Source organism: Cynocephalus volans, chromosome 8 (genome assembly GCF_027409185.1).
Source record: "Cynocephalus volans isolate mCynVol1 chromosome 8, mCynVol1.pri, whole genome shotgun sequence".
Classification (NCBI taxonomy): domain Eukaryota; kingdom Metazoa; phylum Chordata; class Mammalia; order Dermoptera; family Cynocephalidae; genus Cynocephalus; species Cynocephalus volans.
The window spans coordinates 55,304,236-55,330,485 of NC_084467.1; the positions used below are offsets into that span (position 1 = coordinate 55,304,236).

At 34.4% G+C, this 26,250-nt stretch overlaps 1 protein-coding gene across 1 annotated transcript in view; it reads left to right on the top strand.

Moving 5' to 3' along the window:
• RAVER2 (ribonucleoprotein, PTB binding 2) overlaps positions 1-26,250 on the top strand; it is a 139,936-nt gene that overhangs the window by 59,911 nt on the left and 53,775 nt on the right. Inside the window, exons 4-6 of the mRNA XM_063105767.1 lie at positions 9,035-9,101; positions 15,869-16,338; positions 19,736-19,927. Of these exons, the coding sequence (XP_062961837.1) occupies positions 9,035-9,101; positions 15,869-16,338; positions 19,736-19,927 (729 nt within the window). The remainder of the gene's footprint in view (positions 1-9,034; positions 9,102-15,868; positions 16,339-19,735; positions 19,928-26,250) is intronic.

The window sequence follows — 26,250 nt, forward strand, 5'->3', positions numbered from 1 at the left end:
ATCGACAAAATAAAATTTAAAAAAAAAAAAGAGAGAGAAGAAGAGATTCTGCTTTACATATGGCTATTCTTTGGGATGGATGACTATCTACATCTGTCTCTTGGAGATTAAAGCCCTCTTCCTTGGGATATCTCCAAGCAAAACCTGCCCAGGGAGAACCTCTTATAGCTAGATAGATAATGTTAACTAATTTGAGGTATGTAAATATTTTCTTTTGAAGAAAAAGTGAGTTACATATTAGGTTAGTGTAAAGTAAATATATTTTTAGCTTTTTTCTTTCGAACACTTTAAATAGATATCGGTTTATGTTAAGATTAGAAAATCTTATAAAAAATATGCTGCATTAGAGTTGATAAAGACAGTCTGTGGAAACAAATATTCATGCATTTAACAAGTATCAAAGGTCTGTTTTTTGCTAGGTATTGAGATAGATATTGGAGATCTGTTTATGAACAAGACAGATACGTGGTATTTGCTATTGCTAAACCTACAGTCTGATGAAGATGTGGGTATATAAGCAGTTAATACGTGGATGATAGCTGCTATAAGAGCTGTGATAAAGGAAGCAAAATAGGCTATGGAAGCACAAGGGAAAGGTAATCTAATCCAGACTAGAGAGGTTCAGAAAGGCTTCTTAGAGAAACTTAACCTGAGACCCAGGGAGAGAGAAGGTAGCTCATACAAGGAAGGGGAAGCAAGAAGTGTAGAATATTTGTGGCATAGCAACAAGACATACTAAGTCCTGAAGACAAGAAAAAACATGGCCAAAATTAGTTCACTGTGGCCAAGGCATAGTTTGAGAGGGGTAGGGGTAAAATAGAAGGCTGACACATTAAGCAGGACCAGATGATTAAACATTTGTAGGCCATATTAGGGAGTTTGGATTTTGTTTTAAGGGAAATGAAGATCCATTGAAATATTTAAACAAGAGAATATGTTATTAGATTTCTAGCTGTCAAAAAGTAAAATTATGTTTTTGTTTTTATCTCCAAGGAATTTGCATGGTAGACATCCCAAACTTTGTTCTTTTCTTGATCCCTATTCTAAGGTTAGGAAGTCAATGATGCAGTGAGCTTTAGGAATTTGATAGGAATGAAATATTTTATAGATTTTATTTTTGTTATGGTGATAAATAAGATATGATATAGTCTAGTAGTTCATTGTGTTTACTCTAGAGTCTGTTGACCTGGGTTTGAATCCCAGTTCCATCATATACTGTCTATACAAATCACTTATCTTCTCTAGGCTTCAATGTCCTCATCTTTAAAATCTGGATGATAAAATCCAGCTTTTAAAACCTAACTCTTATGGTTGTTAGGATTAAATGAGATAATGTCTGGAAAGTGCCTGAGATAAAGTAAACAATCAATAAATTATTATTGTTATACTGCTAATAAAAAAGCTGAAAGTTTATCGGGTTTTTTTTTTTAGGCCACATCAAAATGTTCTCCTGGCAAAAAGTTGGCATGCAAATGAACTTTCTAGCCAAACAACTGCATCGAAAGCAGTTAAAAATGTAGCCAAGTTAAAATGGACACCACATATACTCAGCTAATATCATACAAGGTATTATTTGATAGACCCTGTTTGGAGCCCCACAAAAGATTATCTGGTGTGGAACATCCAAATGTGGTTCCCAGCAAAAGAAAAAAAAATAGCATATATAAGTTTGGAGCTTAGGAGAGAAGTTTGAGGTGGAAATAAGAATTGGAGATCATTGGCGTGAAGATGAGATTTAAGTTATCTCAACAAGTGCAGAAACAGCATTTGACAAAATGTAACACCCACTTATAATGAAAACTTTTACCCAGTAGGAATAGAATAGAATTTCCTCAAATTTACAAGTTATCTAGAAAACCAAAAATAATCATATTCAATGGTGAAGTATTGACAATTTTTACCCAGAGATTAGGAACAATACTGGGATCACTTCTATTCAAGATTGTATTGGAAATCCTAGCTAGCACAATATAGCTAAATAAATAAAGCATAAAGATTAAAAAAGAAAGATATACAATTATTTGCAGACAACATGATTGTATATACAGAAAATAAAGAGTCTACAAAAAAGCTATTAGAAGTAAGTGAATTTAGCAAGATCGGTACATGCAAGGTCAATATTTAAATACCAGTAATATTTCTATATATTACTAATTGCTAGAAAATTAAATAAAAAATCAGTTAAATTTAAAAATCAACTTTTAATGTCAAAAATATCAAATGCAGTACAATAAATCTAATAAATGACATGCAAAATCTGTATACTGAAGACTATAAATATTTCAAAAGAGAATTTAAGAAGACTTTTATTTATGGATTGGAAGACTCAGTATTATTTAGATGTCAGTTCTTCCCAAACTGATTTATAGTGTCAATGCAGTCCCACTCAAAATCTTAGTAGGTTTTTTCCATGGACATTGATAAACTGATTCTAAAATTTATACAGAAATGCAGAGAACCTCAAATAGCCAAGATAATTTCTAAGAAAAAAAGTTCATAGACTTACAGTACCACATTTCTAAATTTACTATAAAGCAGTAATCATTTATACAGTGTGATACTGGTACAAAGCCTAGAGAAATAGACAAGTGAAACAGAATAGAATCTGGAAATTAACCCACATGTAATGCAGAAATTCAATGAGGGAGAGACTGGTCTTTTCAATAAACCATGCTGGAGCAGTTGGATATCAAGATAGAAAAAAATCGAACCTTGAACCCTACCTAACACAACTTAGAAAAATTCTTTTAAGATAGATCATAACCTAAATGTAAATGTTAAGACAAAGTTTCAGAAGAAAAGGTAAGAGTAATGTCTTTATGACCTGGGGTAGGTACAGATTTCCTAAACATGACACAAAAAAACATTAGCCAGAAAAAAAATACATATGATAGATTGGACTTTGTTAAAATTAATATATTCTAATCAAACAGACATTATTAATAAATAAATAGGCAAACCATAGGCTAGAAGATGATGTTTTGCAATACCTATATTTGGCAAAGGACTAGTATTTAGAATTTATAAAGAAAGTCTACAAGTTAATAAAAAAGACAACCCAATTGGAAAGCAGGCAAAAGATTAGAACAGGCATTTCACAAAAAAAGAGATATCCAAATGGCCAATAAACAAATGAAAAGGTTTGTAATATCATTACTCACCAAGGAATTACAAATTAAGACCATAGTTGGATACCCTGCAGTCTCACCAGAATGGCTAAAATTAAAAAGACTGACAGGCTAGGATATAGAGCAATTGGAACTCTTATTCTGCTAGTGAATGTGTAAATTGGTTTCAAAGTTTTGGAAAACTGGCAGTTTCTCTTAAGGGTAAACATATATCTATTATAATTCAGCAATTCTACTTCCAGCTTTATTATTTTTTGATTTGGCTGTGGGCCAGTAAGGGGATCTGAACCTTTGACCTTGGTGTTAACAGCACCACGCTCTAACCAAGTCAGCTGACTGGCCAGCCCCCAGTGTTATTCTTAATAGCCCCAAACTAGAAACAGTCCGAATGCCCATCAACAGGAGATTGGTTGAACAAATTGTTGTACAATCCTAAAAAGGAATATTATACAGCAATAAAAAGGGATTTGTTTTTATCAGATAACAAGACTTATAAAGCTATGTTATTTAAGACAGTATAGTATTAGCACAGAATAGACAAAATGTCCAATGGGACAAAAGCAAGAGACAAAAAGATCCACATACTTGTAATATCTGGGAACTTGACATGTGACAGAGATGGCTTTGCAGATCATCAGGTGGACTGAACAGTGATGGTGCCCTGACAGTTGGTCATCCATATGCAAAACAAAATGAAATTAAATTCCCACATGGGAGAAGAAAAAAGAAACCCTGTCACACCACACAAAAACCAAGTCCAAACTTATTAAAAACTGATATGTGAAAGGAAAAAATTTAGAACTGTTGGAAAACAAAAAATATCTTTATGATCTTTGATAGGAAAAGACTTCTTAAGCCATAAAAACTTTTAAGGAAAGATTGACAAATTTGACTTCATTTAAAATGAAAAACTTCTATTCTCAGAAAACCCCACTGTTGGGAAAATAGAATAGTTTGGTCAGGGCCCTCGCCTCAGGTCCAGTTGGGTGTGGTTCAGCATCCTTTGTAAGCGCACGCGTGCGTGCATGCGTGCGTAGTTAGTGTGCATGGGCACCAATGGGCATTGGCCTCCGGCATCCGCCCATCTAGCACGGCCATGCTTTCCAACCTATGGCTCCAGGGACCTTTTGGCTAGTTACCTAGGTCATAGACCTGCATGAAGGGGTCTAGTGACCCAGCCTGGCTTGTGAGGGGTCTGGTGACCCAGCATGGCGTGTGAAGGGTCTGGTGACCCAGTCTGTGAACTGGCTTGAGGGGTCTGTGGGCTCCAGACCCAGCCTTGGCTTGACAATTGACCCATTCGGTGCAGGATTACCAGCAGGTAAAAGAGCCTGACAATGAGTGTGGTCGAGTAGCTTTATACCCCAAATAAACAAAACAGACTCCATACTAGGGAATTCAGTTAATGACAAAGGATTAGTATCCAGAATAAGTTAAAACATACAAACAAACAGAAAAACCTTCTACAAGTCAAAAAAAGACAAACAGAATAGAAAAACAGGCAATAGAGATAAGTAAATGTTTTTCAGAAGAGGAAATAAACAATAAACAAATGGCAAATAATGATGTATCTGTATCAGTCAGGGTTCTTGAGAAACAGAACCAATTGGACATATACATGTGTGTATATATATGCACAGGCATATATATACACATAAACACATACATGTATATATATGATATACATGCATATTTAAGGAATTGTCTCGCATGATTATGGAAGCTGGTTAATTCCAAAATCTGTAGGGCAACTCAGCAGGCTGGAAATTCAGGCAGGTGTTGATGTTACAGTCATGATGTAGAATTTTTTCTTTTCCAGGAAACTTCAGTTTTTGCTCTTAAGGCCTTCAACTGATTGGATGAGGTCTACCCACATTATCTAAGGTCATCTCCTTTACTTAAGTGAACTGGTTGTAGTGATTAACCACATGTGCAAAATACCTTCACAGGAGCACCTAGATTTGTGTTTGATTAGATAACTATAAACTATTGCTAAATTGACACACAAAACTAACCACCACAATGCCCGTCCTTATAAAACAAGAGGATGCAAATTAAGACCACAGCGAGACACAATTTTATATCCCCTAGATAGACAAAACTTAAGTTTCTGATAGCACCATGCATTGAAAGGATGGGGATGAGCAAGACTTTTACATAATGTTGATGGGAATGTACAATGGGTACACCATTCTGGCAGACAAGTTGACACTTACAAAAGTTGATCATTTGCATGCAGATAGCCCAGGAATTTCACACCTTGAGGAGTTCTTGCACATGAATGCCAAGGAGATATGTAAAATTTACAAGAATGTGATAGTAGTTTTAAAAATACCTAAACAGCAAAACAACAACCTAGGAAAAAACCAAATATTCAATGATAGAAAAATGGATACATAAATCATATTGTAGTCACAGAATGAAATATTAAACAGTAGTGAGTAAATGAATGACAGCCACATGGAACATGAGTGAATTTTAGAAGTATAATATTGAGTATAAAAATCATGGTACAGAAGATTAAAAATAGCATAATACCTGGACCATTTTTATAAAGCTCAAAAACAAGTAATAGAAAAGAGTATGTTGTTTGGGATACATATCCACGGAAAGATACATAGATACCATAGGGGAAGGTGGAGGTATTGGAAAGCTAAGGAACACATACTTGGATGCAACAGTGTTGTCTATGTTTTAGTCCTTCAGTGTGGTAGTAGATTCCTGGGTGTTTATTTAATTATTATGTCTCATAACTTAATATGTGTTACAGATAATCTTTTAATATTATCAAATCGCTTAAAAATTTAAAAGAAAATTAACAAAATTGTTTCCTTTTTTCAGCTCAAAGCAGTGGACTTTAAAATTAATGTTCTTTAATCTTTGAAAACCTTTCTTAGAACAATTAAAAAAAAAAAGAAACTAAGTCTGTGAGGGGCTTAGAAGACCATGTGGTTCAGGTAAATAACTAAGGCTGAGTTTCATTCAGGAAGGAGTCCAGACCAACTGGAACAATGGTTATTTAACCTGTGTTGGGGGTAGAAGGACGGTCGTAGACTGACTGCTTTGAGTTGAAAGCTATTGATCCTCTTTCCAAAAAACATTTCGTTTGTGAAAAAGTTTTCATGTAACTTCAGGGAGTGATAGTGAATCCGGTCTGGAAATAGGTTTCTAAAGCTATCTAATATCAATTTTGATTAGTTTATGTTACTCAAAGAAATTTGTAACTGATATTGCAAGTGAGAGGACAAAGTGTTTTCATTCCTAAAATTAGTTTGTAAGTTAGTGGAAATGTTATAAAGCTAGACTAGTATAGGGAGCTGTAATTTTAGTCCTTTCAGTTCCGTGTGACAGAGCGTAGAATTTTGGCCTCTCTTTTAGGTTGTAAGTTTTTAATTTGACCAACTTACTGGGGCTCAAATTGAGGGGTGACCCACTTTTGCCTGGGTCGGAGCAACCAGGGCATGGAGAAAAATAATTGTTCTTTTCTTTGTAGGGAGCTTTGTAAGGTTTCCCAGTTGGCAAACTCTGTATCTCACATCTTATATAGAGAGAAGCTATGATTAGAAATACAGGTGTTTTCAAAATGAAGTTTCTAAGTTGCAAAGTGCATCTTTGAATACTTAAACTCTCTCTTAGGTAATTCTCTTAGCTGAATGAGTAGAATAACATGCCATTTGTTTACTGATACTTGATAATGTGAAGAGCAGTATCATGTTTTCTTTATCTAGCGTTTGACAGCTGTTAAACAGTGAAACGAGAGATTGTTGTGCAACTGAAAGCATGCAGTAGATCCCTTCAAACAAAACCCTACCTGTACCTTCCGTATAAAGTATTAAAATAGTCAATTGGCAAGAATGTATATGTTACTATGCTATTGAGAGAGTTATGTTTTCTTAAGAATTCAGTAACTGTTTTTGTAAGTGTAAGAAAGCATTGAAGCTTACAAGATAAAAAATTACCATACTAATTTATGAACTAATCTGTATATTTGTCATAGTATCATGATTCAGCAAATAATATTTTACAAAATTGGTGTGTATATATTTTTAAACATTTCTGATATTGGTTTACTAGTAAGGAATACTAAACTATCAACTTTAACTTGCTTGTCATAGGTGATTATCTTTTTTTCACTCAGCTTTATGTTTTTGTACTTTGCCTATTATATCACTCTTCTATCATTCTTGCATTGAGTTAAAAGGAAGAATATTTCACAACTTGTAACTGTCCTCATTTATTTTCCATTTCTATTTTACTCTCATGATTACTTATTAGGGCACTAGTGGTATTGTTTTTATAACTATTAATAGTAGTGTACTGTTCTTAAAGTTAATACTGGAAGAAATAAGGCAATATGGTATAGAAATTGAGAGTGCAGTCCCTGGAGCCAGACCAATTGGGTGAATCTCCACTCAGCAAGTTACTAGCTATATGACCATGTCAATTGACTTCACTCTGCTCTGGTTTCCTAATTTTTAATAAAAGGTGAATTCAGTACCTCATACCTCGTAAAAGCTAAATAAATGTTAACTATAACAATAGCAATAATAAGAATTATTATTATTATTGAATTAAACATTTTAGGTTATGTACTTAACATACTAGTACTGTGTATGTTTATGTTATTTATTTGCAATACAAAACAGATGGGCTGTAACTCTCTAATCTGGGGCCATAATGTCCACCTATGTGATAGTCCAATTCCTTTGAAAATAGTAACTGCATCTGTTGTATATTATGAGTAAAATTTTCAGGGCCACATATCAATTCAACAATGAGCAATTATATTCAATTTAATGTATATTTGAGTACCTACCATATGCTAATCAATATAGGTAATATATAAATATATAAAATACGGTTCCTGTACTCAAGTACTGTAAGTTTAATAGGAAAGATTAGGGGAGTATGAAATCTACTTTTTTAGGCTCCAAAGTGGATGGAAGTTGTGCTATCAGCAGAAGAAAATGTAGGCTGCGTTAGTAATAGAAGTGGAATGAACCAGAAGCCAGCTTAAACATCTTGGGGAGCCCAGGGGAAACAAATTGAACTATGTACTAAACCATGGTGGTTGTTAGTTGTCTTCATATCCAGGGATTTCTTTCTTTTTTTTTTTTTCCCTCAAAAAGGGGATCTTAACCCTTGACTTGGTGTTGTAAGCACCACACTCTCCGAAGTGAGTTAACCGGCCATCCCTCCTATATAGGGATCCAAACCTGTGGCCTTGGTGTTATCAGCACCACACTCTCCCAAATGAGCCACGGGCCGGCCCTCATATCCAGGGATTTCTAAGTTAAGATTTACAATCTACGTTTATTTTTTTCTACAAGTTTGTGCTACAAGCATCTAAAGGTATATTACTCGTTAAAAGCTCAGTATATAGCACACAAAAATAGAAATACGTATAATATTTATTTCCATAAGAGAGGCATAAATAAAGTTATGACCATTGTTAGCTTAAAGGAGGGAGAGGTCACATTCTGTGGAAAATTATCAGAAAAAGCTTATTGATAGAACATTTGAGCTGGGATTTCAAAGGATGCATGTGATTTCAGGAAAAATTTAGGAACTTTAGTGATATGTTTGCCCAATGCTAGGTCAAGGTGTAAGTGTGAGCAGAAATACAGAGAGAGGACAGTGCGTGGTGTGCTCATGAAATAGAATATTTCATTTGAGCAGAAATATGGACAATGTATAGGGGTTGTATTGGGAAATGTGTTTGGAGAGGTAGGCTGGTGGCATATCTGGTGGGCTTTGAATGCCTCTTTAAATAAGTGATGGGGATCCATGAAAGATTTTTTTTTTACATGGGGCATGGTGGTGGTGATGGTGGTAGGCTAATAGAGCTAGATTATCCACTAACTACATTTGTGTCTTTATTGAATTCATGGTTTTGTCTTTTTCAGGAAGTTCATGATTTGTTAAAAGACTACGAGTTAAAGTACTGTTACGTGGACAGAAATAAACGAACAGGTAAAATTTCAGTTCTAAGCATCTGATTTCATTTTACTTATTGTCAAACAAGAAACCTTAATGTCTTTTAATGCTTAAGCTAACCTATGAAATTCTTAAGTATTAAATCATATAAATATTCCATAATTTAGTTTCTAAAGGTAATATTAGTATCCTAAATTTTAATCACATTAACTAATGTAATGTTACTAGAGACTTATGAATTTTTATAGGTGTTCTAAAGTTACATGAGGGTACCTCAGAAAGTTCATGGCAAAATAGAATTAAAGGATAATATGAATCATCCTGTGAACTTTTTGTAGACCCCTTGTATGTTATAAATGGTGTTCTTTATAGGCTTGGTGTCCCTCAATTTTAATAATATATTACTGGACTTAGTGAATAGACTGTGTGATTTGACCTTTAGGTGGGCAAGTAGGGAAACTTGCTTAGTTTTTCTAGGAACTAGTTTTATGTCTGTGATATTAAGAAACTAAACTAGATTATTTCCTTTGTGTGCATATGTCACGTAAGTGTTTAAAAGTGGCTTTTGAGAAAGTAAAGTATGGAAGATGATATAACTACTATGTACACATCTACTCCCAAATTAGCAATTGTTAATATTTTGACTTTAAAAATTATATACATGCTAGAGTTCTAATGTAGATCTACTGAATTTTTTTAGGTTTTTTTTAAAAAAATGGTAGGAATGTTACAATAAAGATGAAATCCAGTTACTACTGCTCTCTGAATCCATTCCCTTCTTCCCGCTTTACCTAGGGGCAAGCACTTATGAATTTGGTTCATATTTTCCAATCTGTGCCTTTATATTGTGGTAGTCATTAGAGCTGTTCACAGATTCTTGTTCTTTTTCTTCTGGGCATGAAATAAGGTAGTACTTCCCTGTCCCTCTTTGAAGGTAGGGGTGGACATGTTATCTGCTTTTTGATGAATGAAATGAGAGTGGAAATGACATGTATCCCTTCTAGGTGAAAGATTTCAGAGCCAGCATTTGATTTACTGCTCACCTTTCCCCTTGGTAAAGTAATTGGGGAAGGTTACAGAGACTCTTTCAACCTAAATCCCAGAATGACCATAAAGAGGAAAGCCTTCTGTCTTCCTTAACTTCAGCATGGGATATGCAGCATGAACAAGAAGAAAAGGTTTTGTTATGCTGTTGAGATTGTAGGGCAGCTTGTTACCACAGTGTCTTGAGTAATACCTGTAATTTATACATTATATATACATTAATCAATGGTATTATTATGGGTTTTCTTTTAAGCTTTATATAAATGGTATTCTATGTTTTATTTAGCAACTTGCTTTTTTTTTTTACTCAATATTGTTTTTTAGATCTTTCCACATTAATACATATAACTCTAGCTCATTGATTTAAACTACCACATATTATTCTGTCATGTGAATTTATTACAATTGATGTATCTGTTACTGATAAATATTCAGGAAACTTTAACTTTCCCAGTATTCCAAACAAGACTGCAGTGAATATCCTTTTAATTATCATCTTCTTCTTCTTTTTTTTTTTAAATTTTTTTTAAAGATGACCAGTAAGGGGATCTTAACCCTTGACTTGGTGTTGTCAGCATCATGCTCTCCCAAGTGAGCTAACCAGCCATCCCTATATAGGGATCCAAACCTGTGGCCTTGGTGTCATCAGCACCACACTCTCCCAAGTGAGCCTTGGGGTGGCCCTTTAATTGTCTTCTAATGTGCGTTGCAACTGTTTCTCCACAACTGAAGTGCTGGGTCATAGGTTATGCACAATTTCAGTGTTACTAAATATTAACAACGGGATTAGTGGTAACAGTTTTCACGACTCACGTAGAGCCAGTGTGCTGTTCCCACTAGCCAGGATGATAGCCTCATAATTCATGGAGCATCAGGAGCAATATTCAGGAGGGTTTTTTCTTAGTCATGGGGAAAATTTACTCTAGAGTAATGATGGTTTTATCTTACCTAACAAAACTTAAAAACAAGACCAGAAAGGATCAAACTGTTTCCTGGTAGCTTAACCACATCCTAGAACAAAACTCAAGAATATTTTTATAAATACAAAAACATCTAGCACCCAACAAGGTAAAATTTGTGATGTCTGGCATCCAATAAAAAATTCCCAGATATGGCGAAGAGGCAGGAAAATATAACCTGTATTGAGGAGAAAAATCCATCAGTTGATCTAGAATTGACAGAAATGAATTAATGAAAATGGACATTAAACTAGTTTTTATAACTGTGTTGCGTATGTACAAGAAGTTATGGTAAAGACTGAACATGTCAAGTAGAGATATGGAAGATACAAAAAATTATCCAAATGAAATTTTTAGAGATGAAAATTGGAATGTCTGAAATGAAAAATACACTGGATAGGATTAATGGCAGGGTAAACATTAGAGAAGAAAAGATTAGTGAACTTGAAATCAGTGATAAAAACTATTCAGAATGAAACAGAGAGAAAAAACTATAAAACATGAACAGAGTATCAGTGAACTGTGGGGCAAGTTCAAGAGTCCAAATGTTGGAGCAATTATAGTCCCTGAAAGTTGGGGGGGAGGAGGGTAGTAGAGAAAAAAATTTAATAATTAATGGCTGAAAATTTTCCAAATTTGATGAAAACTCTAATCTCAGATATCCACAAAGTTCAACCAACTCCAAGCACAGGAAAGATAAAGAAAACTACAAGGCACATTGTAATCAATTGCTTACGATTAGTGATAGAGAGAAAATCCTAAAAGCATCCCCCCACCCCAAAAGGACACATCATATGTACAGGGACAAAGATTAAAATGACCACAGATTTCTTGGAAACAACACAGTGAGAAGACTACAGGCAGCATCTTTCTTTCTTTAATGAATGAAAAAGAAAAGGTCAGCCTAAAATTATTTACCCATGAAAAATATCTTTGAAAAATGAGGGTGATGATAGATTAGCTAATTACCTTGATTTGATTATTATACAATGTATACATGTATTGATGCATCACACTGTAGTCCATAAATATGTACAATTATTATTGTGTCAATTAAAAATAAAATAAAACTTAAAAGAAAATGAGGGTGCAATAAATATGTTTTTAAGTCACACAAAAGTTGAAAGAATTCATCAACACCAAACTTGTGTTATAAGAAATACTTAAAGATGTCCTTCAAATAAGAAGAAAATGATAGGTGGAAATTTGTACCTACACAAAAAAATGAAGAATACCAGATATGGTCATTATGTAGGTCAAGACTTTTTTCTTAATATTTAAATCTTTTAAAAAAGATAATTGATGTTAAAAGCAAAATAATAACACTATATTGTGAGATTTATAACACACTTAGAAATGAAATGTATAACTAATAATACAAAGGCTGGAAGGAGAGAAATAGAAGTACACTTATAAATTTCTTATACTGTACACGAAGCTGTGCAATATCACTTGACAGGAGACCAAGCAATGACTTGTAAAAGGATTGGGATCAGTTGTGGAATATTTAAATTAAACTAGTAAAATAGGTATAAAATTAATCTCAAATTCTCTTATAGCCTTTCCTCTGTAGAGTGACATCAGCCACTTCGAGAGCCAGTGTGAGAAAAATTATATTATTTTAGAGAATTTGTAGTCTTGGAAAAAAATGGAAGAAGCTATAGTAGGGAAAAAGTGACCTCTTTTTCCTACTGCCTGAACTTTCAGATCTGCTTCATTATGTTATTGAAATTCTACCATAAAATCTTATCTAAGTTGAATAAATGGAGATAAAAAGGAAGGAAAAATAAGAGATTGTCAGTTTTTAAATTTATCAGTTAATCTGTGTATGCATACATTTATTTATTCATTCGTCTAACATTTACAAAACATCTACTATGTGCCATGCAGTGTGGTAGTTGATGAGAATACATTCATTAGTAATTTAGGGAGCTCACAGTTTAGTAGGGGAGCAGGCATCTAAACAAATATATTACAATGAACTTGTAGTGTGATACATATGACAATCAAAGCAATGTTCAAAATACAGAGGTATAATAAAACAAGGAATGGTTAACTCTAACTGGAAGAGAGGACCAGGGAAGGCTTCCTGGAGATCATGATGCAATAATCTGTGGACTGGATTTGGAAGTCAACAAAAAGTTTTGGCATAGCTGAAAATATGGGGAGGGATCCTGTAGGAAAGGGAATTGCATGTATAATGTATAGATGCCTGAAACAACTTGATATCTACAGGGAGCTATACATAATTTAGTATGGTTGGAGAATAAAGAACTGTGGTGGGACAGGAGGAAATATGGCAGTTAATGAGGCTGGAGTCAGATCATAAAGGACTTTGTAGAGCATGACCGAGCTGGGACTTGGCTTTGTTGGTAATACCAAACCATTGCATTTTAGGCAGTAAATAAAAACACTGAAACTTCTGTTTTTGAGAGATCACTTTATTGTGATTATGGAAAAATGATTAAAAAGAGGAAAACCTAGAGGATTGAGGATGAATTCAAGACCTGTTTAAAGGGTGGAATTTGAGAATTCTTTTTATGAGGGAGACAGACGGAGACAGGATCTAAGTTAACTCCCAGGTTTCTGATGTGTGAGTATTGTGCTACCAGCTAAAATAGAGAATAAAGGAAGAAGAACAGTAATGGGATTTTTTTTCTTTTTGGCAGAGATAGGATGAAGATCATTAGTTATGTTTGGACAGTCAGTGGGAATCAGTATGTAGATAGATATGGAACTGGAGGTCAGAAACAGATTTGGGAGACATAAAAGTATAAGAGGCCTCTGTGAGCCCTCAGATGAGGTTATTTTGCTCTATTTAATTGCTTTCATAGCCCCTCATACTTTCTCTTTGATGACACCACATTTGTAAGTCTTTATTAAATGCAAAATCTTTATTAGTGTCCCCTATTGGATTGTGAGCTCTATGTTGAAAGGGGTCTTACCTGTTTTGTTTGCCAGTGTATTTGTAGTCCCTGACATGGTACCTGGCACATGATACTGAATAAATGGGAATGGACATAATTGGCCCAGGGGAAGGGGGGTAGAGTGAGAGAGGAGAGATTCATAGCTTGGGCTGCCAGGTATAACCACACAGGTAATTACTGTGTGTGAATGTGCCAGGCAGGCACCCTAAGGAGTACCACCTTAGAGATGTGAACGGAGGAGAAAGATGTAGCAAAGGAAATGGAGGAAGGAGTTCTTGGACAACCAGGAAAGAATGTATCAAGGAAGTTAGGAAAGGAATGATTAACAGTTTCAAATGCCCTGAGAATTCAAGTCAAATATGAACTGATGATTTTATGGGCTAATATAGGAATATAGCCAGTATTTGCAAACTGTTGTTGGCTTGTGGGCTTGTTTTAGGAAAATAGAATTAAATGGTATTTTATGTTAGCATAAGGGAAAAAGTATGGAATCAGAATAACTCAAGCCGTTTAAAAAGGGTGTTAGAAACCAAGAGAGATTCTCTCAGTAAAGGTGGCAAAGCCATTTTTTCCTCTAGTGTTGGAAGAGTTAGCTGTTCCTTTGGCAATAGTTTCCTTGCATGTGTAGACCATGTTAAATGAAAAAACATGTTTCTTAAAATGTTAGCATCACACTCAGTGTGCTGAGATGCATGGGCACTAAGACCAACTGAGGGAGAGCAGATTGAGTGAAATAATAGGCAGAATTACCCAGGCTATTTAAAGTCTTTCTTTTTTACTTTATGCATATTTGCTGTATACAGCATATTACCATGTTGTAATTGAATTTGGTAAATTAAATGTTCATATGGAGCAACTTCACCATATGTTCCAAAAGGAGAGGTAGAGGGAGAGAATTTTAGAGAGTAATATATATTTGTAACTTGTGAGTTGTTCTGTGTTACTTCTTTTATGGGGCCTTAAACTTCTCTTATAAAATTGCTCAAAATTTTTATATTCTTTTATGACAACAGGTAAACAAATTGATATGGCTAAAATTTAATTTTAACAGAAAAAAATGTACATATTTCATTGATTTAGGACCTTATTTGTATCATGTTTTCAATTATATAAATTATTATATGCGTTTATTGCTTGATACTGGGACAGCTTCATTAGGTAGACAGGACAAATGTTTTCTATTGTTTTACAAAGATTTAACGTTAAGCTACTTGTCCAAGGTCAGAATCCTGTGATCTTTTCATTTGATATTGTTCATCAAAAAAGTATACCAAATTGTGTGTTTGTGTCCTGTTTCAATATAATTGATCTGGTTTTAAGAAAATAAATACATGAATTAGAGAAAAAACTGGTCTCCCTTGGGCATTTTGTTGTCTTTTTGCTGTACTTTCATTTTTTCAGGTCCTTTCTATCATATAGGATCTTTTAGAACTCTCTCAGAAGAAAGGTTTTGTAATCTTATTCTTTATAAAAGCTTTATAATATTTTATATAAGTTTTTTGGGGGAAGATTGAATATGCGTGTGGTTGGAAAAGATTACAAACAATAACAACAGAAGAACCCCAGAATGTTGTAGGATCTTACAGTGGAGCTCGTAATATAATTCCTGTACTTTCTGTTTGAGTTACTGGTCATAACATGAGTTTAGTGGAGGTGTCAGCCTTAAAAACACAGTTAAATAGAATAAAAAATACCAGAGTGCATTGTATATAATAGGGGTATTACTTCATGATAATTTTGTTTTAGAAACATGTGCATGTAAGTGTGTACTGAGTCACAGACATAAAATGTTTTTCTTACTGTGGGTCACGGGCAAAAAAATTCGAAAACACTGGCCTAGAAAAGCTCTTTAATTCATTTTGTTATTTTCCAGCTTTTGTTACCTTATTGAATGGTGAACAAGCCCAGAATGCAATTCAGATGTTTCATCAATATTCTTTTCGAGGAAAAGACTTAATAGTTCAGCTCCAGCCAACAGATGCTTTGCTGTGTATTACCAACCTGCCCATTTCTTTCACATTAGAAGAGTTTGAAGAACTTGTTCGTGCTTATGGAAATATTGAGAGATGTTTTTTGGTCTACAGTGAAGTTACTGGCCATTCCAAAGGTTATGGATTTGTGGAATACATGAAAAAGGACTTTGCTGCGAAGGCTAGATTGGAGCTATTGGGTAAACAGTTGGGAGCATCAGCACTCTTTGCACAATGGATGGATGTTAATCTATTGGCCTCAGAACTCATTCATTCTAAGTGCCTTTGTATAGATAAACTCCCTAGTGACTACAGGGATTCAGAAGAACTATTGCAATTTTTTTCCAGTGTACATAGACCCGTGTTTTGCCAGGTATGTATTTTTAAGAGATCATTAGAAATATTTTAAAATATATGCATACGTATTTGTTCTACATGCACTCACAGATTTATTTATCATACCTGTGTGAATATCACAATGGATAATTTAGTTCTCCTTTAGTCTTTAATGAGGACTTTAATCTCATGGAACATTTTAAGTCAATTCCTTCTGTTGATGGGCCAAACAATATTGTTATGTAGTTAAGTATGCCTCAGCAAATCCATTGCTTACCTTTTCATTCCATCCATTTGTCCAGCCTTTCATCCATTGATCAGTTTGTCTATCTAACTCTTATTTACCACCTTCTCTGTGCCAGACACTATAGACACTATGCCAAGTGTCAGAAATGCAGAGAATAGAAAGATACTCTGTCTTAATACCTCACCATTTTATGGAAGAGACTGACAAGTGAGCAAATGATTGCAAATCCTATATGAAGAATAATGTAATAGAGGATAGAAAAGTATTATGAGGTTTAAAAAAGAATGTATATTTCTATCTTAATGGGGTCATGATAGGTGAGACATTTGAAGAAGATCCTGAAAACTGACAACACTGGGGAGAATTTTCAAGCACTTTATCATAGTGAGATTAAATATATTCTAAAAAATAGACAGAAATATATACTGTATATAACTCCTTCCATTACAGATTTTTCATAGCAACTGATCAATTCTTTCTCTCTTGCTTCTCTTCATTTCTTCCTTTTCTCTCTTCCCTTTTACCATCCTCTCTTCCCTTCCATACTCCTCCTCTTCTTACCTCCCTTCTTTCCTCCTTCTTCCCTTTTTTTATTTCATCATACATTTGTTGAGTTCCTACTTATTGCAGTAGAAATTTTGGAGTTGGGGTGTGTGTGCGTGTGTGTGTGTGTGCGTGTGTGTGTGTGTACACACACACACATGCATATATGCATATATATTTGTTTATTTTTTTAATTGACAAAATTGTATGTGTTTATCTTGTACAACATGGTGTTTTTAAGTACATTTATATTGTGGAATGATGAAAGCTAGCTAATTAACATGTATTACCTCACATCTTTATCATTTTTGTGGTGAGAACACTTAACATCCACTTTTAGCATTTTTCAAGAATATATCGCTATTAACTATAGTCACCATGTTGTACAAGATAAACACATACAATAGATCTCTTGAATTTATTCCCTTTAGCTAATTGAAATTTTGTGTCCTTTGACCAACATTCCCCACCCACCCACCCATCCGCAACCACCACAGCTTCTGGTAGCCACCATTCTATTCTCTACTTCTCTGAGAGCAACTTTTTTAGATTCCACTTACAAGTGAGGTCATGCGGTAAACTATATTTTTAAGATTAATGCTACCATCTTACTTTTTCTTACATATCTACCCCTCCAATCCCAATAAGCATCAAAGAAACTATCCAAGAACTGTTAAAATTTTGAATATTTTGTAACAAATAAATATGTTACAAAATATTCAAATTTGTAATCAAATCTTTGCCCCGTTATTGAAAGTTCACTGGCATTATATGTTGTTCTTGAATACTAAGAATTATATAATGTTATCATCCTGTGGCCATACATAATTCTTTGTAGCTTTAGTTGAGACCTTTGAAGCAAATGTGAAAGGAAAGATCATTTATCATTTATTGTATTTGAATTATGGATTCCCAAATTAGAAGGGATGTTATCATAAATCGTATATGAATTATGAATCCCAGAGTTGGAAAGGACCTTAGAGATTATCTAGTCTAGTTTTACACCTGACAGAAAACATTTGCTGCAATATTTTGAGTGACCATGTAACTTCTGCTAAAATACTTCAAAATAATGGAAAACTAAATCACAAGTCAAATCATTACATCTTTGAATGGCTCTCATATTGAACTAAAATGAATATTCTCTCTGAAACTAGTAATGCTGTGGACTTAAAATGATTTTGTCTTTTGAAAGACTTATAATGATGTTGTAATTTATATAGATCATCGTAATGAAACAGGAATAGTAAAAAATATATTTTAAGTTCTTAAAAGATTAATAAAACAACTTTAGGATGGCTCTTTCATCAGTGGACTGTTAAATTCAGGCTCTTTTCTGTAGTAGGTTGGTGTAGATTGTAGTACAAGACACAGTCTCTTTGTGGAGAAGAGACCAAAGGGACTAAGAGCTTTACAAATCTGATTTTAAGATTTGGTTTGAACTATAAGAGGAATAGGATTGTTAGAAAAATATTTGGAAGAGGTGGATATTTTCCCTTTCTTTGTGATTGGAAAAAGTTTAATGGCGAAAAGACTTTTGAGGATAGTTTTAAAAGGAAGAAAGGATGTGAAGAAAAAATAGAAATTAGGTCTAAATATACAAGAAAGTAGAAGAAAGTTAAGCTTCAAAAATAAGAGGAAAGACACTAAAGACTAATAAATGATTTAATTGTAAATTAACTTATGAGATATTAAATCGAAATAGAAGTGTTGTAATATGTGTTCTCAAAGACATACCAAGCTTAATTTTGTCACATTTATCACTTTATAGCGTGAGTGTGTTTAAGATAATTCAGACATGTTCAAAACTTAGAAAAGTTTTAGTGTCTTATTTTGTTCTTATTTTTGCTCTTTGTACCAGTCTTTATAGATCCAGGACTTTAGTATCTTCCTGTATATACTCTTGCCGATGGGTGACTGGAAATAACATGAGTTCAACGTGGCAAGAGTTTACTTAGGACACATGTAAAGATTTTATGTTACATGTGGTAACAAACCTGGGCACAATTCTCCTAAATAAGATTTGCTTTGGTATACTTGGCCAGAGATCTGGGATCTGCCTAAAATATTGAAATAAAAGTTTAAAATGGTTCTTCCTTTCTTCTGTTGATCGTATTAACTTTATTTTACATTGATATGTGGTCAAATATTTTTTCACTACGTTTTATTGTCCATGTATGTGGTCAGGGCTGGCTAGTTTCTCAGTTGGTTAGAGTGCATTGTTATAACACTTAAGGACAAGGGTTCGGATCCCCATACCAGCCAGCCACACCCCACCAAAACAAATTCTAGTGAATTTTGTTTTAAAGAAAGTTTTAATTATTGTGTCACCATATCTTCCTATAAATTACCAGTTATATATATTTGTTAATATGTAGGGACTATTATCATTTGAGCTTTGACTGTTAAATTAGAAAATCAAAGAACTTAAAAGAAACGTGACAGACTCTTTTTATCTTCCTGTCTTCAGGAAGGATTGTATCTAAGCAACTAGTAAACTTTTATTTTCATGGAGAAAGAATACATTATTTTTACCAGTATCATGCTCTGATATACTTGTTCTTGAATTTGATAATTATATATTGTAAATAAATGTTTCTAGGTAAATATCAGAATTCCTTTTTAATAAAATGTATTACATCAGCTTGCACAGGATGAAGGTAGTTACATTGGTGGCTTTGCAGTGGTTGAATATTCCACTGCAGAGCTTGCTGAAGAGGTTCAGCAAGCAACAAATGGTATGACCATCAAGGGAAACAAAGTCCAGGTTTCCTTCTGTGCTCCAGGAGCGCCAGGGCGAAGTACATTAGCAGCATTGATAGCGGCTCAGCGTGTGGTAAGCTTTTTTCTTTTTTGCTCTCTTTTTTAGGACATAGAAAATTTCAGTATATTTTGATCTATCCAATCTATCCAAAGTAATTGGTCATTGATTGGACCATCATTATAGTTCCATTACATTGAAGACATTCTTCTTTTTTAAAAAATTGGCTAAATAGTATCTTTGTTAAATCAAACTGGAAACCATTACAAAAAAAGAAATTGTGTTTACTAAAGTATATTCTTCTTGAGAAATTTTTTGAAGGAATTTTATTTATTCAGCAAATATTTGAGTTCATGTTTGAGTGTAATGTGCCTCTTTTCTCGGGAAGTTTCCATTGTATAAGTAGAGGGAGACAGGTGCCTGCTTTTGGCTCACATGACACATTTCACTTAACTTCTTTTTCATAACTGTCTATTTAGTTCTCTCCCCACTTTTCTAGCCTGGAATTTCCTTGGAGGAAAAGACAGTACTTTCCTCGCAGTTTTTACTCTCGGCACTTAGCACACTAAATATTTGTTGGTTGAAAGAAGGAAGGAATATACTTTTGAAGGAGTTGGGAAAGACTTTCATGATGAAGATGATATTTTAGAGTGACGTTAAAGGATGGATGAGATAATACAGATTTTATGTGAGACATAGTTGTACCAAAAAAAAAAAAATCATTCATTGTTTATCTGAACTCCAAATTTAACTGAACATTCTGTATTTTTACTTGCTAAATCTGGCAACCCTGAGGAGGAAGAATGAGTAGTCACTTTAGGTGGAACAAAACCACTCAGCAGCAGTGTGAGCTGTATTTACATGCTTGAAGATCATTAGGTGTTCTAGTTGGACTGAGTGTACAAGGGGATGTATGGTGAAGTGGTAGGTTGCTGCCAAAACAGGGAAGACAGTTGAGCACTCAGACAAAGAATTTAGATTGGATTTGATAAGCAGTGGAGAACTTATTTGAACAAAGTAGTGTCAAGATCAAAGTTAAGCTGTTGGGAGATTAGTCTGAAAGTTATTTGTTGATGAACCAAGATAGAGGAGATTAAAGGAGGGAAGAATAGATAGATTGCTGGTTAGTCTTATTTCACTTTTTTTTAAAAATTTTTTTGGCAGGTGGTGGCTCATAGAGGGATCCAAACCCTTGACCTTGGTGTTACCAATACTGTGCTCTAACTGAGCAATGGCCAGCCCCATTCTCCTGCTTACTCTTGATCTCACCACTGGTCCTGGATCCCTTCTTCCTTTTTTCTTAGTTTGTCTGTTCCCTATAGTTCTTCTGTCATTCTTATATCCTTGCTTGCAGAATTTACTACTTCGGCCATTCATTAACTATCAACATAATTTCCTCTGGTTAAGCCATCTTTTTGTTGGGTTGGATTTGATGGGTTTATAATTCTGAATCCATCCAATCACCTACTTCTGAACTCAGGGTATGGTGGCCTCTTGGAGAAATACAAACAACTGAGTGGCTTGATGCCACTACAGATGAGTGGCATATGTTTTTAGCTGCCCCCTCAGCAAATCTTTAACTTGTCTCGTCAGCTTTTTCATTTTCTACGGCTACTATCTAAAACCTTCACTCTGTTCCTGCTTTTGTCCTTCTATGTCTCAGATGGTCATGGCTCCTACTTTACAGAAATACAAAGGCCGTGTGTAGTATTCATTCATTCAGTTTCTCTCATATTCCTCCAGCATATGTGCTATCACCAAGGTCAGGGGTTCGGGTCCCTGTACAGGCCAGTCACCAAAAAAAGGAAAAAAGAAAAAAAAAAGAAAAGATTAACAGGGATTTCTTATATTCAGATCTAGTAGGTACTTTACAATTTTCCATTGCTTGGTCTCTTTCCAACACTGAAAAACTCTGTACTCTGAATTCTGCCACTTTTTCCCCTAACTTCTTTTTTTCCCCTAAATGCTGGTATCCCTTAGATAGTATATGCAAGTGTGCAGCTTCAGGCTGTCTGGAAAACAACTTTACACTCATGTAAATAATGTCAGCTTGTGCCATAACCAAGGTTCAGAATATCAAATAACCATGGGAAAAGAGGGCACTCAGAGAAATGCATGCTAATAAACTGTATCCTTTTAAAATCTTTTAGCGCTCATGCAGTTTTAGGTCCCTACATGTCTTCAGTCCTGCTCACTCCGATGTTATATGTAATGTTTTTGGTACATATCTTTTATTAAGTATAAATCATAAATAGGTACTAAACTTAGAGTATTTCTACACCTACTGAGATAATCATGTGATTTCTCCCCAAGTTTATTAATGTGGTGTCTTAGTTTGTTTTATGATACTGTAACAGAATACCTGAGACTAGGTAATTTATATGGAAAAGAGCTTTATTTGGCTTACGATTGTGGTGGCTGGAAGGTCCAAGATTGGGCAGCTGCATCTGGCAAGGACCTCAGGCTACTACTTCCACTCATGGTGGAAAGTAGAAGGATAGCCCGTGTGTGCAAAGAGATCACATGGCAAGAGAGGAAGCAAGAGAGAAACTGAGGAAAACAGACTTCAACAGCCCACTCTCATGGGAACTAATCCATTCCTGCTAGAGAGAATGAACTCCCCCCTGAAGGAGGGGATTAATGTATTCATGAAGAATCTGCCCCCATGACCCAAACACCTCCCACTAGGCCCTGTCTCCCAAAAGCGCCATATTGGGGATCACATTTCAACCTGAGCTTTGGTCGGGACAAACCACATCCAAACCATAGCATATGATGAGTCATATTGATTGATTTTCTAATGTTAAACTACACTTGTGTTGTAAACCCTATGTCATGGATCAGCTTGTATAAAGTAGGGGTTATTTGTTCTTTGAAAGTTTAAGAGGTCTCATCTATAAAACTATTTGGACCTAGTCCTTGTGCCTCTTCCAGAGGGAAATTATTGATTACCATGTAAGTTTCTTCTATGGATATTTAGATACTTTAGTTTTATTTTTCTTTCTGTGCCATATTAGACATTTGATTATATTCTACGTGTGTATCCATTTTGTTTACAAGTTAATTGGCACATATTTATAATATTTTATTATTTTTTTAATGTCATGTCTGGTTTCCTACTTTTTATTCTGTATTTCTTTGTGTTTTCTTTTTTGTCCTTGATCAGTCTTACAAAAGATTGATCTTTTTGTCATTTCAAATTAACAGCTTTTGTTTTATTCCTCATTTCTATCTTTTTTTTTTTTTTTTTGCTTATTTCTGCCCTTATCTTTGTAATTTCCTTATTTGTTTCTTACTTGAATTTACTTTTTCCACATTTTTTTGGATACCAGTATTCTTTTCCCCAACTTTATCGATGTCAATGTTTAACTTTTTTGTTTTCAGTCTTGATTGTTTGTTTGTTTGTTTTATTTTAACATTTACTTATACATTTTATGGAATACATTGTGTTGTTTTAATACACACATGTATTGCACAATGATTCACTTAGGGTAGATGGCATAGTTTTGTACCCATTAGTCCACCATCAATATTGATTGTTTTCTTATAAATGTATTTAAAGTATGTTTCCTTCAACCTAATTCTATACCATTAGCATTAGTTAGGGGATGTGCCATAAATTTTAAATTAAGAATGTTTCAGCTTTTGATATGATTTTCTTTTAAACTCAAAGCTTAATTAATACATATATTTTTTTCAGTTTATAACCTATTATGGATTGAATTGTGTCCCCCCAAAGTTTAATGTGTTGGAGTCTTGGTCCCCACTGTGATAGTGTTAAGAGAGTAAGAAACCCTATTGTAGTTGTTGAAAGGCAGGGCCTTGGAGAGGTGATTGGATTGTGAGGACTGTACCCTTGCGAAAGAATTGACCTATTCTTGGAATAGGAATGGTTCTGGTGGCTTTTTTTTTTTTTTTTTTTTTTTTTTTTCTGGTGGCTTTTAAAGGAGAATGCATGAGAAGGTATATTTCTCTGTCTTCTGCCATTCTTACCATATAACATACTGTGTATTAGTGCGTTTTTGTTGCTTATAACAAAATACTACAGAACTGGGTGATTTATAAAGAAAACAAAATTTATTGCTTGTAGTTCCTGAGCCTGGGAAGTCCAAAGTCCAGGGAACACAGCTGGTGAAGGCCTTGGTGGTGGCGATAGTGACAGCAGGTATCACATTGCAAAAATGGTGGAGCAGGGAGACTAATCTCCTCATTCGTTCTCCTTGTAAAGTCTTCCAAACCATGCCCATGACCACCATTTTTATTTTTTTATTTTTTTATTTTTTTTAATTTTATTTTGTCGATATACATTGTAGCTGATTATTGCTCCCCATCACCAAAACCTCCCTCCCTTCTCCCTCCCCCCTCCCCCCCAACAATGTCCTTTCTGTTTGCTTGTTGTATCAATTTCAAGTAATTGTGGTTGTTATATCTTCTTCCCCCCCCCCCCGGTTTGTGTGTGTGTGTGTGTATGTGTGTGTGTGAATTTATATATTAATTTTTAGCTCCCTCCAATAAGTGAGAACTTGTGGTATTTCTCTTTCTGTGCCTGACTTGTTTCACTTAATATAATTCTCTCAAGGTCCATCCATGTTGTTGCAAATGGTAGTATTTCATTCGTTTTTATAGCTGAGTAGTATTCCATTGTGTAGATGTACCACATTTTCCGTATCCACTCATCTGATGATGGGCATTTGGGCTGGTTCCAACCCTTGGCTATTGTAAAGAGTGCTGCGATGAACATTGGGGAACAGGTATACCTTCGACTTGATGATTTCCATTCCTCTGGGTATATTCCCAACAGTGGGATGGCTGGATGACCACCATTTTTAATCCATTCACTAGGCATGGTCCTGCAATCTACTCACCTTTTCAAGGCCCCACCTTTCAATTACCATAATAAGATTTCCCACCTTCAAAAGTTACAACGGGGATTTAAACTCCAATGAGGTTGGAGTTGGGGGCATCCAGTCTACAGCACCCTGCATTGCTGTAGAGTCACCTCACCAGATATGTTCCCTGGACTGTGGACTTCCCAGCATCCAAAACATGTAAGCAATGAATATTGTTTCTTTATAATTACCCAGTTTCAGCTATTTTGTTATAAGCAACAGAAAGACTAATACACAACCACTTTTTAAAAAGCTGTTCTGTAATAGATTTCTAATTTTATTGTATTATGGTTAGAAAATTTAGTCTCTAATGATTTAGGGAAGAGGGGATATTGTGGTTTCTTTTCTGGCTTGGTGCGTAGTTGATTTCTGTGAATGCAGCATGTATGTTCAAAAACAATATGTGCTGTATGCTTGTAGGTTTTAAAGTTAAAGCTATACATGTATGTATACATAAATATTAGTTTGAGCTTATTAACTATTATTCAGATCTTCCATGTCTTTGCTTGTATTAATCTGCTTCATCCATCAGTGTCTGAGAGGAATGTATTAGAAATTTTCATGTGTAATTGTTGATTTTTCTACTACTTCTTATTCTGTCATTTGGTTATTTCATGTATATGTATATAGATATAGATGTTTATTTGAGGATATATTAATTATTAGGTACACAGTTGTTTATAATCATACTGATCATTTTACCAGTATATATTTTTTGCCTTGGAAAAAAAATTTTTTATTTTTTTGGAGCAGCTTCCTCAACTTTCTTTCAGTTTATATTTGCCATCCATTTATTATCAGCCTTTCAATATATTTTGTTTTAGGTATGTCTTGTAGCTAACATGTCTTATCATTTTTAAAAATCAAATACAAGAGTCCCTACCTTTAATTGGTGCATTTAGAACACTTATATATGTATTGATTATTGTTCTATTAGTATCCTTTTTGCCATCTTATTTCATGTTTTCTTTTAACTATACTTTTTCCCTTTATTTTCATTTCCCATCTACTATCGTATAGATAAGAATTTTCTTCTTCTGGCTAGAGAATTATATATTCTATCTCCATCCTACTGGTGATTGTCCCTAATTTATTAACACCCCTAGGTTTATCAGTACCTCTGTCTTCTCACTTAACTCATTCTCACTGCCATCCTCTTTCCACCCTACATACTACTGTATTGGTGTATACATTTTTACTTTAGGATTGCCTTAAATATGTATTTTTGTTGTTTTACGGTCCTGGCTTTTGTATACAAGATTAAAATTACTGTATTATATCTCTTTATTTCTTTTCTCACTGGAGTACTTCCTCCTGGGGCATTTTTTAAAAAGATATTCATGTGGTAAAGACATTTGAGAACTTGTATAGCTGAGAATGGTTTTATTTCTTTCTAATATTTAAATCATAGTATAGCTGAATATAAAAATGTATAATCAGAGTTCTCTTCCTGCAACACTTTGAAAATATTCATTGTTTTCTTGACTCTAGTGTTGATACTTTGAGAAA